Source organism: Pyxicephalus adspersus, chromosome Z (genome assembly GCF_032062135.1).
Source record: "Pyxicephalus adspersus chromosome Z, UCB_Pads_2.0, whole genome shotgun sequence".
Lineage (NCBI taxonomy): Eukaryota > Metazoa > Chordata > Amphibia > Anura > Pyxicephalidae > Pyxicephalus > Pyxicephalus adspersus.
The window spans coordinates 12,696,383-12,712,624 of NC_092871.1; the positions used below are offsets into that span (position 1 = coordinate 12,696,383).

A 16,242-nucleotide genomic window follows, 5' to 3' on the forward strand; every position below is an offset into this window, starting at 1 on the left:
CTCTTATAATACCAGCAGACACACACTCTCTCTTATAATACCAGCAGACACACACTCTCTCTTATAATACCAACACACACACACACACACACACACCTTTCTATAATACCATGTCACTGAGGCAATACCCCAATTTATTTATTGGGTCATTGCTCTTGTAATTAGAGCGCCATGTATGCATGCAAATGTGAATATGGTAAACCAATTTTGGATCACAATGAATATCATTTCATGTTATTTGGTGTTCACAGATAAAAGGACTCTGGTGTACTGAAGGGTTTCTTATCACTGTTTACAGACTGCTATGACCTGAACCTATTTATCTAATTTGGAGCCTTATAAAGTGAAAGCAGTTTGTATCACTCCATACCAAGCACATCCAGGCTCCTCTTCCTATCATTATAAATGACTGGCCGGATAATAAAGCTGGTGGGGGGTCACCATGCTGTGCACCACCATACGCTGCGCTACCAAAATAATGACTGCGCCTATTCTCTGAGTATTAGTCAGTCCTCTCCTCCTGTGTCACTGTATCTCTCTGTCATCTGCAACCCCTATTTAATGTACAGCACTGTGTAATATGTTGGCGCTATATAAATACTGTTTATTAATAATAATAATAATAATAATAATATTAATACTCCAATGAAAAAGGCCAAAATATTAAGCGCGTAAACCCAGCCTAAATAAATATTATAGTACAATAAAGGCCTAATGTATTACCCATCATACACTAGTTTCCATATTAGCCAAAAGATACAAAGTATCTTTTTGCATTAAACGCAGATACATTATAGATATAATCTGCAGGGAATCACTAAGCCTCAAGGTAGTGCCAATAAACATTATTTAATGTTACCCCAAAGACAGAAAGAAGATTTCAGGCATTTTAGCTGAATGTGATTTGTGGATGAGGTAACACATTTGGTAAAAACTTGGTAATAGTTCCTAAAATTTTTTTTTAATCAGAAATATATATATATTTTTTTTTTAACTTTGGCTGCAGTAAAGGCCGGTAAAGGATAATTCGGGGTGCCCCTTCCTCTATACCACCACACGTGATGTTTACATACAGAGCCATAGAAGTCAATAAGATTGCGAGGTACAGCCAGGACAGTCATTATTATTTCTCTGGAGGGGAATACCAAGTTATATAGATCAGAATAGGACACACAGGGATAGAACTGCTCTGTGTATATATATATATATATATATATATATATATATATATATATATATCAATCAGATTTATCTTCACTTCCCGTAATAAAGACAACGGGAGGTGAAAAGAAAGCCCTTCAGTGAGGTCAATTTTATTTTCTGTTCCTGCTTTTGGTGACATTTTGGATTTTCTTTCAAATCCTAGAGACATTGGGGATGATTTATTAAAGCTTCCCAAAACTGGGGAAGATTATCATGGGTGAACCTGGGTGATCCAGTAATCAGGACTAACTGTTTCCAGCCAATTAGAAGACAGAAACCCGAACAGAGTTCTAAAACTCCCCTAACCTATCAAATAAAAACATTTAATTTGTTTTGCACTGCACATGATACTGCACCATGATATTGGTTTTAGCTTATTTTGTATCTCAGCTTTGCAAATCACCTCGAGCTTCCTTCAGCCACTTCCTGTGTTTAGCGTTAGCTGCACATGATTGCTCATACTAAACAAGCATGCTCGGCCATTGTAACTGCAGAGGAAAGTGACAACGCAAAACAAGAATTTGTCACACAACAGGAAGTGCCTGAATGGTGGCATCGCCGGGTATTTAAATAAAGCTGCAGATTTGCAAATTATTATTATTATATATGTGGATTCAGTGGTTGGGTTTGGTCACATTTTAAGACATATGATGAATCAGCAAGGCTGTGCTGCCTCTCGGCAAGCAGATATAAAGCTACAATTACCAAATATTTGGAAATTAGATTACTATAACACCGCACAGGCCGGACTTAGCATGTCTGCCGCACCACAGCCATAAAAACAGGAAACCAAATTCTGTATGGAATCCGGAATCTGCTTCATACAACAAGCTCTATGGGCTACGATTTATTAAAGCTGAAGAGGATACACTTTCATCAGTCAAGCTGGGTGATCCAGCAATAAATTTCTTCAAAAGTCATTTGCTATCAAATGTTTTGAATCCTGGACCTGACCCATCAGTGAAGCTGGGAGATCCAGCAAACCTGGAATGGAAGTGTACTCTCTGCAGCCTTGGAGAGCTTTAATAAATCAGGCTCATCATATTTTTATGTGTATGTGTTAATGGAAATTGTTGCAGTTCCCCATAGCAACCAGCTTTCAAACTATAGTCATTGCAGATCAACGTCAGAAGAAAAATCTCCGGTTGCTTTGTTTAACATCAACACTTTTTCCTTTTTATAGAACAACTTGATACAGCACGACTTGTGTACACGAAGCTAATGTACGTGAGCTGGTGGAAGCCGCCACATGTACACAGCATGGCACCTACACAACAATCCAAAGGCAAAATGTATATAATCACATCGGCATGCATACATGACTGTGCTTGCAATATCTGCTTGCACTTATGATAAGATTTTTTTTTTAACATCAATTAGCAAACTTTGATAATGTTAATGAAAGATGGGTAAAGTGTGTCTATGCACACACACATATTTGTTGGATGGTTTGCTTACCAATACTTGAGCTGGCTTTTCATCTCAGTGACATGGGCTTTTCCTCTCATCCAATACACACAACGGCGGTATCTGTAACGGCTGACCCTGCGCTATAGGCAGTCATACCCGGGCCATGGCTGACCGCGGGGACTCATTGCCAGCGACTCCAGCTAAGCAATGCCTGCAACTGGCTGTGGCATGGGAAGCAATATCAGAATACTTACCTGGAGTGCCAAAACCTTGTGCTTTATATATTTGCACCTGTCTGTATACCTTCAACCCCAGTGATGAGGCAAGGGAAGGAAAAAAAAGGTAATTGTCTGATATATATATATATATAGGCTTTGCTTTCGGCATGGCATTTTAAAGAGCCCCCAAAACCCATCTTTTCATCCTCACCTACCCATCTTGTTCCGTCTACTAAAACTCTCACTACTTCCATTCCATATCCTCCTTCCTGTTATGTGATACGTCCCCCACCTCCTAGAATGTAAGCTCTTCGGGGCAGGGTCCTCTCCTCCTCCTGTGTCACGGTCTGTATCGGTCTGTCATTTGCAACCCCTATTTAATGTACAGCGCTGCGTAATATGTTGGCGCTATATGAGGGACCCTTAGTCACATGACTTGGATTTGTAAAGCGCCACGTAACAGATCGGCACTTTATAAATACAAGAAAATTAAAAATAAAAAGTAAAAAAAAAAAAAAAAAAATGCCAAAAGAACTTTTAAAAATTGTATCACCAGACAATTTTGATATCAGCAGTTATGCAGCAAAACATTACAAAACTATAAATAAAAACCTAAGTATAATATATATAAATAAATGTTTTAAAGAACAAATGTTAGAAATTAGACATTAACAGGAAAAATGCCTCCAACATTAGATTTTACATAACACATGTAACTCACTTACCCCCGGTGACATACACACATATACACACTTTGTTTTTTCATACACTGCATTAGGTTACAGTCCCTTAGTGAGAGCTATACACACACACAACCCATCCTCATACAACCCTTCGGCACAGTCTGTTCATTCCTAGGCCTTCATAGTTATTCCTATAACACAAATCCTAGAAAATATTCCAGATCAAAATTGTGGGGTTAAAAAAAAAAAAAACGCTTACGTGAAAAAAGTGCAAGCCTGAATAAAATCCGATGGGCAGCTAAAATTCTAGAGACAATTAGTAGAGATCCAAGCCCCAAAGAAAAGTGCTGTGGCCAATGTGAGTGCTATAACAATGAATAAAAAAAGAGCAAAATGTATTTGTTAGGCATTGCTGTAAATAATGGATATTGTATCAATTTTCATGTATTGTATGAAGAATAGAAAAGGTGAGGAAATGTTGCTTTCCTGTTGTGTGCTGCATATTATATATATATATATATATATATATATATATATATATATAAAAAAAAAAAATCATTGGATCATAGAATAAATTGGAAAATAAAACGTAAGTTTGATGGTTTATCCGTTTTTCCTTCCCAAACATCTTTTTTCAGATGTCTGGCATAATATACATATATAAAATATATACATTTATATTTAGTATATTATAAAGTAGTAATAAAAAAGCATTGGATAATAGAATATATAGGAAAATCAAACACAAGTTTGATGGTTTAGCTATTTTTCTTCCCCAAACATCTTCTTTCAGATGTCTGGCATAATATACATATATAAAAATATATACACATATATAAAAATATATATATATATAATAAAGTAGCATCTAAAAAGAATTGGATGATAGAATCCTATTTAATGTACAGCGCTGCGTAATATGTTGGCGCTATATAAATCCTGTTTAATAATAATAATATATTGGAAAATCAAACATGAGTTTGATGGTCTGGCCTTTCTTCCTCCCCAAACATCTTTTTTCAGATGTCTGTCTGAGCAAAGGGCGAGAAAAGAGGGGAGGGCGAGAAAAAAGGGCGTTCTCGAGGGCTGCGCACATTGGCCAACCCCCTCTGCAGCACAACTCGTCCGCCTCCCTCGGCTGCAAACAAAGACAGAAGCCATTTTGAAGCTGGAACACGCTAGAGACTTTGAAAAAAAAAAACAACAAGCAAAGCAGCCATTTTGAAGAACAGTCGAGATGAACTGCAAACAAACCCTTCAAAAAACCAAAAAAGAAGTAAAAGAAAAAATATTAACTACAAATCCAACCCTACAAATAATTTAAATAAAGTTGTAGGTTGCTTCTTCTGCACACAAAATTCTCCCAATTTTATGAAAAAAAGAGATGAAGTGTGTTGTGGCAAATCATAATGAAATGACAAACATTACGTTTTTATAAAAATAAAAAAAACAGCACATTGAATTAAACCAAATTGCAAAAAATAAAAGACAGAATTTGCAAAAAATTTAGATCTAAATGATCATACTTTAGTGGCATGGCCTAAGACACAATCATTAATGGCATTTTGATGGGCAGAAGGTTTGCAATCTTTATTGATAGATTGCTTGCAATTAGGTAAGTTTGCACAATTGCTGCAGGAAAAAAAAAAAAGATAAAGGACTCCAATGCTGTGTAAATAGTAATCCCATACGAACCCAGAAATAGGTTAATGTAGTAATAATGATAAAAAAAAAAGCAATAAAAAAAGTCCTGGGACTGGTTTATCGTCCATTAATCAATCTGCTCGTCTCATTTTTTCCATAAAGCTTCCCTGCCTGGGATACAAATTCCATCCTGGAATCTGGCTCATCCTGCCCGGTATTTTAGCAGCCTTTCCCTGCAATCTTTATGTACAGATTGCTTATGGATCTATAATAAAATTCCTTGGATATTGTCTCCCACACCGAGATGAAGTCTTGTGGGCAAGCTCCCAACCTCATCTCAAGAATGGGAGCTCATTTTCCACTGACGGCTCATAAATGCCCGGCTATGCAAACCCTACACTAACTTCATGATACAAGACGGCCATTACGAGCTGTTATAGATCTGAGAAGCAACGTTATCTCGGCTTATTTTCCATTCGTATGATTATATTACGGCTTATAGCTGCCTGGCTATACCAACCCTCCTCTAACTTTTATATCATCGAGCCGAAGCATGCCAAGCAAATCATTCTGGATTCTCTGCAGCTTTTTAAATCTCGATCAGACTGTGCCATGAAATATAGTGATACCATTATATGCCTATAGTCCAATATCATGAAAAAAAAGGGGAAAAATTAAAATTTTGAGAAACCCACGAGGGTTTTATGTTGAGGGGGGAAATTAAAAAAAAGTTTGGTCGTTGAAGGTCGTTTGAAAAAGCAACACTTACTATCCAAAATTCTCCTCCTGTGCTTCGTACGTAGGTTTTTGGGCTAAAAAATGAAGAAAAAGAAAAAAAAGAGGCAAGTGGGGCTTTTTCCTTGTAAAAGGAAGGGCCAACGTTGCCTTTGGGTTAGTGCCGCATGGAAAAAAATGCAGCAACCATCTTACAAAGGGCGTAGCGTGATCAGGGGTGGAAACTGTCCAGCAAATCCATATTCTAAGCCAGAAAAAAAGGGCTGAAATTCAGATTTTAAAAGGCTTTCTCATGGAAAGACTAAAATTCTAGCTTTTTTATTACCAATTAATATTTTAAATTCTAAACCACCCTATGGGGGGCTTTGATTGGTAAGAGCGGCACAAAATCGTATAGATGTAGCAAGAGGGGGATTTTTGTTTTTTTTTGTCCTCGTTTTCTTCAGTTTCATCCAAGAAGAGGAAAGCTTCTTTAGTTAATTATTCTTAACTATTGTCCAACATTCAGACGGAGCCAGAATAATTCGTGGAAGGTAGTGAAACCTGTACAAGAGAAACAAACAAAAATAAAGCAGATTAAGTACAAATGAATCGAATATAAAGAGGAAAAAAAAATACATAATGGCGGCTGGGGAGACGAAATGGCGCCGAGGTTGTGGTGAAGGACAATAGGGGGAGGGGTGAAATCTACACAAACAACATGAACTAAAACCTTACATACCTGACGACGAAGCCTGGAATGGCGGCGTTTGGCGACGCTAGCATTTATATGGACTCGGTGACGTCGGGTGAAAGGCGTGGAAACAAAGGCTAAATTAAAAACTGGATTGGTCACTCGCTCGAGGGAAATTAGGAGAAGGAGGGCAGCAACAGGTGACGTCATGTGATCAACCAATAGAAAGCCAGGCACTTAAAAAATGCCTCGTCACTCCTTTTTTACTTAAGATTTTTTGAATGGTGTAAACCTAAAATGGAGACTGTAATGCCTGTGTTCGGGAATTGTATCAAAAAACAGGACAGAATGTATGCGCTGAGCGCTAATAATCGCAGATTAAAGCAAACGCCCTTGGTTTAAGTTTCGGTCCTATAGAGCGCGAGTTGTCTCGCTGGTTTGGTCCTTGGTGGCAGCCATTTTTCGTGAGCCCTTTGACCGTTACGTTGCGTCGAAATGATCTACAACAAAATGGCATCTTTGCTTGTTCTAATCTTAAGGAACTCGAGACAATATCTACACAGTAAAGGCTGAGGGAGTTGATTGCCCGTTTTTTTATATCTCGCAATACGCCGTTATTAGTATAAAGATTGCGTCAATTTTGTGTCGGTCATGTTTCTGATCCCTGATATATTTTAAATATACTTTATTTGGCTAGCAGCAATATATTGCTTCATTTCATGCTTTACAGACTTTACAGATAGAGGGCGAATATTATTAGCTTATGATTAATGATATCATTCACAAATCACGCAACTTATAACGCTGTTTACAAAGTTACATATACATAACCTTATTGCAATCAAGGAAAAACTTTCACGCTAGCTCAGCGTGTAACTTGTCAATAAAGTTGAGTGAACTAAAAAAAAAAAATAAACCAGACCGTGCTCTGGTTGGCAGTGCACGTGACTTCCTTTACCAACATGGCGGCCTCCTTGGGCAGGTTGTGTGTGACCGGCGTCAGAGGAGTCCTGTGGAGCAGGGTAATGGGATGGGGCGCATGAAATGCAATGGAGGTTGGGTAGTGTGAGGGCAAATGTTTAACTATTAACAGACAGAAAAGTCGTTTTATTTTGGAAGCCACCTGACCGCTACAGATACAAATATCCAGAATCCTTGTAGGAGGTCAGTGGCGACAGACACATATATCTCCCAGGACAGCTGTTTTAAATACAAAAATCTGGACACAAATTACTTTATATTGCGCTGTGTGACCTACAAAATGTGACCAGTCCAAACCCACCTTGAAAGTGAATGTTAGTTGAATAACTAGAGATTCACATGTGTAAAATGTTGTTGCTGCCAAGATGAATCCTCTGTTTATAGACTGCTGTGTGATCCACAAAGTCCACAAAGGTGTCAAAGAGCCCCAGAAAGAAAAGGGAGCCAGGTACAAAAAAAAAAAAGCCAGTTGCAGGAGTTATCCAGGTACAATAGCAGGCGGTGAGATTAGTTTTCTCTTTACTCATTAGATGAGTTTTTTTTTTCTTGCCAGGCTTACCTGCAATTTTTAACCTCCCTGGTGGTATTCCAGAGTGAGGCACGTGAGGATTTTCCATACCAAAAGCGGTAACCCCACACTCGGAGTGGAATTTCCAGGGATTATAAAAGTCCCACCAGGTTCCTACATTCCAGCGGCATCCTGGGAAGCATCTGCTCGAAAGCTTGTGGCTGGAGGGCGGGGCCAGGAGGGAAATGTGAAATACTAAATATTTTTAAATGTACCGCTTTTACATTTAAAAATGAATATTCATACCCCCAGGGAGGTTAATACCAGACCCACCTGCCTCTAATATAATGCTAGGAATGTGGTGATCCATCCTCTTTAAAGTTGAACTAAACCAAAAATAAATTGTGAGCAGGCCTGTCCGGAAGGGACACAACTTTGAATGATCACATATCAGAATCAAATGATGTTTTTATATATCTGCCTGGATTTTACCTGAACACAGTTTGACAGTTGCAAGGATTGTTCCATGCTAGGTAAATGGCAGTTAGTATACCAGCTATACCAGAGCTGTTTCAGTTAGCAGTGTGATTTTCAGGTTTTAAATCAACACAAGGAAGTTGGGTGATTAAAATGAGGGGTGAACTATGGTGATAAACAGGGAGAAGTAATACATTTGCTTCTAGTGGTATTTAAAATATTAATTAACAGGGTTTATATAGCGCCAACATATTACACAGTGCTGTACATTAAATAGGGGTTGCAAATGACAGACAGATACAGACAGTGACACAGGAGAAGAAGAAGACCCTGCCCTGAAGAGCTTACAATCTAGGAGGTGGGGAAGTAACACACAATAGGAGGAGAGATATGGAATGATGGATGAGTAGTGAGGGCTTAAGAGACAGAAAAAGACGGGTAGGTGAGGTTGAAGCGTTGGGTTTTGAGGGCTCTTTTAAATAAGTTTTAAATGGATACTCTGGGGGAATTGTGTACATTGCACCACACCCTAATACTCACAAATACCAAAGGGTTTTCAGGGAAAATTTGCATGGGTTTTAATGGTGCCAAATATCAACACTAACAACACAATATATGTTAGATAATATATATAATATATGTTAAATGAACAGACATGAAGCAGTGAAAGAGTGACCCCAGTAGAATTAACAACTAAAGAACAAAAAGGTTCTCTGTTTTGTTCTAAATCTGAAGACAATACTACTAAAGATGATATTTTATCTTTTTGATTATATACACTGTGGTGCACTAAAAGAGACTACCTACAACACTATGGGGTCATAACACTTCTAACTGCACCATAAAGTCTGTGTTATGGGTTTTAAATAAATAATCTTGCTTTCCAAAATCAATATATGGATGACATAATATCAACCTAATCATCAACCACTATCTGAACAAATACATAGATGTGGTACCAATATCGTTCTGTCCTTCTGATGAAGCCTATTGGTGAAACGAGTTATGGACTGTAAAAGTTATTGTGTATCATTATAAATCATGTGATTACTGAATTGTCGTTATTTGCATTTTGCAAGCATTTATCGTTTTGTGATATGTTTTTATAATATTGTATAATAAAGTTTTTTTTTTTACATATATTGTGATGATACTTGGCACCATTAAAACCCATGCAAATTTTCCCTGTTGGGGGGGGGGTTGCTCTTTTAAATGAGCAGAAAGTAGGACAGGAAGACCATTCCAGAGAGTTGGGGCAGCTCCGGAAAAGTCTTGGAGCTGTGTGTGAGGAGGTTATGAATGAGGAAGTCATTGGAGGAGCAAATCTGATATAATCTCATACAAATCTGTATCTTCTGTGTTTCCTCTGTAGCCCCTGGCGTCTGCGTTGCCTGTCGGGGTTCGTACACTCTGCAGCCCACCAGAAAAATTTGATGTATCGTCACGGTATAAGGATCAGCCGTGGGAATATCTGAATAGTGAAGGTAGTGTGCTTCTGGGTGTATCTGTTTTTTTTTTTTTTTTTTACTTTATAGACAGCTGTACTTGCCAACACTGCAGTACTGTCATATTATTATTGTACTAATATACTACAGTAATCCAGTTTTCCCTTACCTAAAGTCGTCCACTCTCCCCTTTCCACACATTTATACGTCTGTAGAACACAGCGGCTGCATTTCCTTCTTTGTTTAGATCTAGCAGTACCTGGGCAGCAAAACCCCTATATACCTTTATAGAGCAAGAGGATGGATTACCTGCTACATAGAGATCTATGGGGCTTTACTGCACAAGTGCTGCTGGTTGGAAACAAAGAGAATGAGCCCTGGCCTTTGTGGGTCTGTGTGCAGAAAGGAGAGGATTTCAGAAACCTTAGGGAGGTATAAGCAATCTGTAGCCTTGTGTGGGAGTAAAGATGTGTTTTTGGGTTCCACTTATGTATTAGGACCACGCAAGATTCTAAAAATGATGGATAAGGCAGCACATCTCCTGTGATTGGTACGCGGCACACCAGTCCCCACTATTTCTGCTCCATAGCTTGCTGAAAGCACACTTGGCCAGATCCAGGTAAAGCTGTGGCTGCATGAAATTGAAGTCTGCAAAGCCAGAGCCTTGTATAAGTTTGCAGCCCACTAAAAAGCAACCCCAGCTGCTTTGCTAGGGCTACAGAGCACCTGCTGGTGTGAATGTCCACCTGTGATGAATTGTTTTTGCAGCACTCATACCAGTAGCTGCTCCCAAGCTCTGGCAGAGCAGCTGGGGTTGCTTTTTAGTATTGGGGTATATGTTTTTTTGAGTTAGTTGCAAAAGCATGGATAGGGGCAGCTTGTGGTGAGAGCCTTAAGGTTTCATGGAAAACACTGTTTAACCTGTTCCCCTCCCCCTTCTACATACACTGGAGCAGGTAGAAAAATCTGTTTATCCGGAGTCCTTTACCAGCTCCATAGAAGTTAGGGGGTTTTCTGTGCAGACCCTGCTGGATGGCAGGACCTTAGTATGAATGTGTGGAGGGGGGAGGATGATGGGATACTTTATATGGATACTTTATATCAGGAGATGTGGGAGAACAAGATGATAGGACTTTGTTTTGCAGTACAGAAATGTTTACTATAACATTCCACTTTTTTAATGGACTACACACCCCATGGGCAAAAGTTTATAGAAACCTAACCACTGCAACAGCATGGCAAACCCAAACATTGCAACACCCAATCCAAAACTGTAGATGTTATTATGGAGTTGGCCATTATTTGCAAGTCAATTTTTTTGGTTTTAGGTAAAAGGGGATCGCGTCCTTTACACGGGCACAGTCATGCAGAAAAGTGTTTTCCCCAAACTGTTGTCACATTTCTGGAAGCACACTATTGTCTAAATGTCTTTGTTTGCTAGCTATTGAGTTCAGATGTTTTCAGTGAAGTCCTCATATACAATGTATACTTAATGAGCACAAAAACTTTTATTTCAGTCTGCAGACAGCTTTAGTTTTTGAAGCCATGGTAAATGTGGATCCTTTGATTGGAGGTTGTGTAGAACAGTATTACATAAATGTCTTTTGGTGAAAAAAGGCTTGAAGTCAAATTACATACAGCCTGTTTAATATATATTTGAGACAATACTGACCAGTGTTCTCCCCAGCCCCTTATAGCTGGGTGCACCACCCAGCACTTTTCAGTAACCATCTGGCTGTTTTTGGGTGGTTACTGAAGAGTTGGCTCCCAATACAGGGGCTGCCACCCACCTACAGCTTCTTCCCACCCGGCTTAAAATAACTTCTGGAGGGAACACTGATTTTGTGATTAAAATAAAGCTAGGTAAAGGTTGGTACCTCTAGTTTTTATTGCTGTGTATAATCCCCAAAAAGCCTGACAGAGGTTTTACTATATCCCTACTCAATCAACCAATCGATCCAGAAACATTTTGGATAGAACTTTCCTTAAAAACATTGTATTAATTGAAGGTGGTAAAACCCACCATGACCGATATGGAGGCTGTTACCACGACCTCTTTTTAAAACAACTGCTAGTTTTGTGGCTTCTGTGGTGATGATCTAAACATTATTCACATAGGATACGTATACAGATGGGGTGTTCTGGCCTGGCTCCTCAAAGTTCTGCAGATCATAAATTCTGAGAGGAAGATTTCAGAAATTAAGTCTTTAGATCAGGGGTGGTCAACTTGATAATTATAGAGAGAATTACTAGCTACCCCTAAAACCTCAAGAGCGCTCCATGATAGCTCCACATTGGTGTCAGTGCAGCAACAATACTTCCACATTAGTAACAGAACAGCAATAATTCCAGGTAAGTCACTTGAAGAATTCTGATCAGAAGATCACAAATACAGCCAGGTAACCTTCATTTTCAGAAGGCACCTCCTATGTCTAGTGACCTTAATGCACCAACTCTACCTATCTGACAAGGCGGGACAGTAAAATGATAAAACACGTAATGGTATCTATTGCATGGAAATGTTTATTTATTACTACTTTATATTCTTGTCTTGTAGAGTACATAGAGCGTTATGGGAAAAGTCTTGTCTGGACTAATTACAGGAGGAATCACAAAGGGCCAATCCCGCCACAGAAAACCCGAACAAAATGCATTGTAAGTAAGAGCTGAGACGGGTCCTAGTATACTACTCTTTCCTAGCTGTGCGTTCCATTCACATAGTAATGCACATTTCCACTTTTCCACTTAACACAAGAACAACAATCTGATTTGTTGCTTACAAACCCTTGGGTGTGGGGGCTACAGGAGTTTTCACGTATTTCTTACCTGGTGAAACACCAATAACACATTTCCTGTCCTTGGTGACAACACTGTATCTATGAGGAAGAAGCAACCCTAGAACGTGACTGCACAATACCTTCCCTGCTTCTACATCCATAACATTGTAGATTGAATTAGGATAACTGCTTATGTCAATATTTCTAATAAATATATTTGGTATAGTATTTATTTTTTTTTATTAAAAGCAATAACATTTTTTTTGTTTCATATTTATTTTGTTTCATGTTTTTTTGTTTGTCTCATATTTACATGCAGACCAAACATGAACCGTCATAACACTAATCCTAGGGGGTAATAGGTGCAACAAAAAAAAACCCTCAGTTTTGCTGCACCTAATTTTCTGGCAGCAGCCAATTGTGGCAGAAATCCATACCAGGTTTGCTGGATCACCCAGCTTCACTGATGTGTATCCTCTCAAGCCTTGGAGAGCTTTAATAAATCAGGCCCAGTGTTTGGATCAGCACAGAAATACAGAATACCATTGGATTCGGTTCACCTTTCCAAACCTGGAGAGTAAATTGGGTACCATTGCGGACAGCTATCTGATCATTTCTTATCCCATAGGTTTATTATTTTGAGCCCCTATTAGGAACAAGTATGCAGATTAGGAGGTGACTAATCTAAAAAACAGGGCAACAATTTTTCACTCTTTTTATTGGACAATTATGTCAAACTGTATGTTGGTTTTATCTTGCGTATAATAAATCGTGTCATCAGATATGAATCTTTCTACTTGTTGCTTTATTTGACAGAGAGGAGGCAAGGTCTGTGGAAATCCATGTCCAATCTGTCGAGATCCGAATCTTCTTGTGGATTTCAGAGTGAGTATGACTGAAAATGATCTAAAAAGTCCTTCCTGGTTCACACAGGCGTCAGTCCCACTGTCTCAATCAGAAAACCAATGTTTTTTAAAGCTGCCTTTCTCAATCTTTTAGACGTTGAGGACCCATTGAAATAACTTTCAGGGATCCCCGTCTATCTATATCCACCGCTCATATTAAGGTGGTGATCAGTGGTCAGAATGTCTCTTACATTGCTGGCCATTGGGAAGAATGTCACTCTTACAGATAGCCAAGAAGATCATTGGCGTCCCTTAATCTGACCTGAGACATTCAAATTGCTCAATAAACCCCTAGCAACCTCTGGAGGAACCCTGTGGAGAAAAAATGATTTAAAGTGTGTATCAGGGCAAATCGATGCACAGCTCAGCTTTTTTTTTTTTTGACAGATACCTGGATTGATCAGGCACATAGAAGGGATGTTGCCCGTCCCTTTCTGCAATAAGGACCTGCCTGGTTGTGGAACTTAAGAGTGTGAAAAGAATTCATTGTATAAGTCTGCAGCTCCTATTGAACCGTTTCCTGTTACAGCAGTGCCATTGATGCTAGATCCGTTTATGCAGTTCATCAAGTAGGGACTCCACCTGGGAGATAAAACTTTCTGTGTGCAAGGAGGTTTTAGATTTGAGCATTCTGTATCTCAATCCTGAATGAAAGAGCAGGATAAAAGGGTCAGTTGCAATTTTTTGGGCTCTCTTTTTGCACCTGTTACTGTACAAGTCCTGTAGGGAGAATAAGATGCAGCCAGTCATCAATGTGCTGTAATCTTATTTTCCTCTGTACTGTGCATGAGCTAAACCAGACAGTAATTGATTATGTGAGAGCTAATTCTAATATAGCAGAATACAAGCTTGCTATGAGTGTTTCTGATAAGATTTTTTTTTTAAAGTTCTTCATTTATGCATTTTTTAAGGATGCATCATTGACTTTTTGTTGACTTGTTCCCAGAACATCAGGTTACTCGAGCAGTTTATTTCTCCACATACCGGAGTGGTCCACGATCCAATAAAAACAGGTATGCGCTCTTTGATATTTAAATAATGTCTGTTATAAATAAAGACTCAACATTCAGAATGAGTCGTCTGTATCATACACCCTGACGTTTAGATGTTACTCCCTTTATTATGTGGTTTAGGTGTCTGTATGGAGCAGCACAAGAAGCTTGTAAAAGCCATAACGGAAGCCCTAGATCACGGTGAGTAGCTGTGCCACTCCCTTTATGTGACACAATGCTAAGTTACATCTTGCATTGTTGTGTGCTGATGTTTTGACAAGATCTTAACCTGCCTGCTTTGTCATCAGATTCTTTCTGCTAAATTATTCGGCTATTAGCACTTTGAAGTTTATATAATGTGATGTCTTCCTGTGATGGTGTGGCAGATTTCCATGCAAAAAGTGGTACAATTTTTTGCATGGACATTTTCCATTGTAGGCTTTATTTCTTTGGCATAACTCACCGATATTTATTAAATAATAAACTTTAAATATGAATATATCTTTGTATTGGACTCAATACAGCTATTTTGTATTGAATCCAACAAAATGATTTAAATTTCCCACATGCACCGACGTCCCTTGGAAACCCCAGTGATCGTGTCTGCATTGTGCAGCTAGACATTAGAGATTTGAGGAGCAGGATGTGTCCCCAGGACCTGCGGGGACAAGCAGGACGCCGGGGGACAGTGACAGACCAAGGTAAGTGGGTTTTTTTTTTTTTTTTTTTAATAAGATAAAACTACCCCGAGTGTGACTCGGAAATACCGCTAGGGGGGTTAACAAGCAATGGGAATTTAAACTGCTTGGCTCGCATGATTTTACCCCAACAAAACTCTTTCCTGCTATCCATATTAGCAACCATATTATTATTATTATTATTATTATTATTACACAGGGATATTATGCAGGGTTGTACAAAATCCATAGTCATATCACTAACTGCCCTACAAAGGGGGGGTCACAATCTAATGTCCCTACCATAATCATTTGCCATTATCACGGTCTAAGTTTTATTTTTGGGGGAAGCCAATTACTGCATGTTTATTACTGCAACTGCATGTTTATGGAATGTGAAAGGAAACCTATGCAAACATGGGGAAAGTCTGCAAATTCCATGCAGATGGTGTCCAGGCTGAGATTCGAACCTGGGACCTAGTGCTGCAAAGGCCAGAGTGCTGCCCAATGAGCTGATTTCGTAATGTACACAATTGAGTGGGGTTTCTTTTGGAAAGTTATTAGGGATCACTTCCCACTGCAAGACTGTACACTGCAGATGGAAGAGAAGAAGACAACAGGACTTTACCAGACTATTTTTTTCTTTTTTACATGACTTACCCACTTTGAAGTAAACCAGTTCTGCCCAAGTTCACATTAAAGGAAAATTGTAGTTCAATATGTGAATGCCTGAAAGTAGCTTATGCTGTGAGTCTGATATGAATGGATGGTTGCTGTACCCTATGTCTGAGTAATGCCTTCGTCATTAGAGGTCTGTGCCACGAAGACCAATCACTGAGCTCTCCTGCTAAGCATGGATCCTGTATATATGAATGTATATTTTACAAAGAATTGTAACATTTCAATTTTTCAGG

General features: G+C 38.9%; 2 protein-coding genes across 4 annotated transcripts in view; one reads left to right on the plus strand and one right to left on the minus strand.

Annotated features, from left to right (window-relative positions):
* PPP1R10 (protein phosphatase 1 regulatory subunit 10) overlaps window positions 1-6,654 on the minus strand; it is a 17,598-nt gene extending 10,944 nt beyond the window's left edge. For 2 of the 3 annotated variants that reach the window (XM_072429964.1, XM_072429960.1), the window contains exon 1: window positions 5,928-6,654. The gene's annotated coding sequence lies outside the window, so the exon portion shown is untranslated. The remainder of the gene's footprint in view (window positions 1-5,927) is intronic. The other variant, XM_072429961.1, reaches the window with a different exon arrangement.
* Window positions 6,655-7,482: 828 nt separating this feature from the next.
* Window positions 7,483-14,852, plus strand: MRPS18B (mitochondrial ribosomal protein S18B; the record flags this gene model as incomplete). The annotated part of the gene is given in 6 exon segments (XM_072429965.1): window positions 7,483-7,588; window positions 9,905-10,016; window positions 12,535-12,632; window positions 13,571-13,639; window positions 14,606-14,672; window positions 14,793-14,852. Coding segments are annotated over 6 exon segments (466 nt in total), but the record flags the coding sequence as incomplete, so codon positions are not given.
* Between the last annotated feature and the right edge of the window lie 1,390 nt (window positions 14,853-16,242).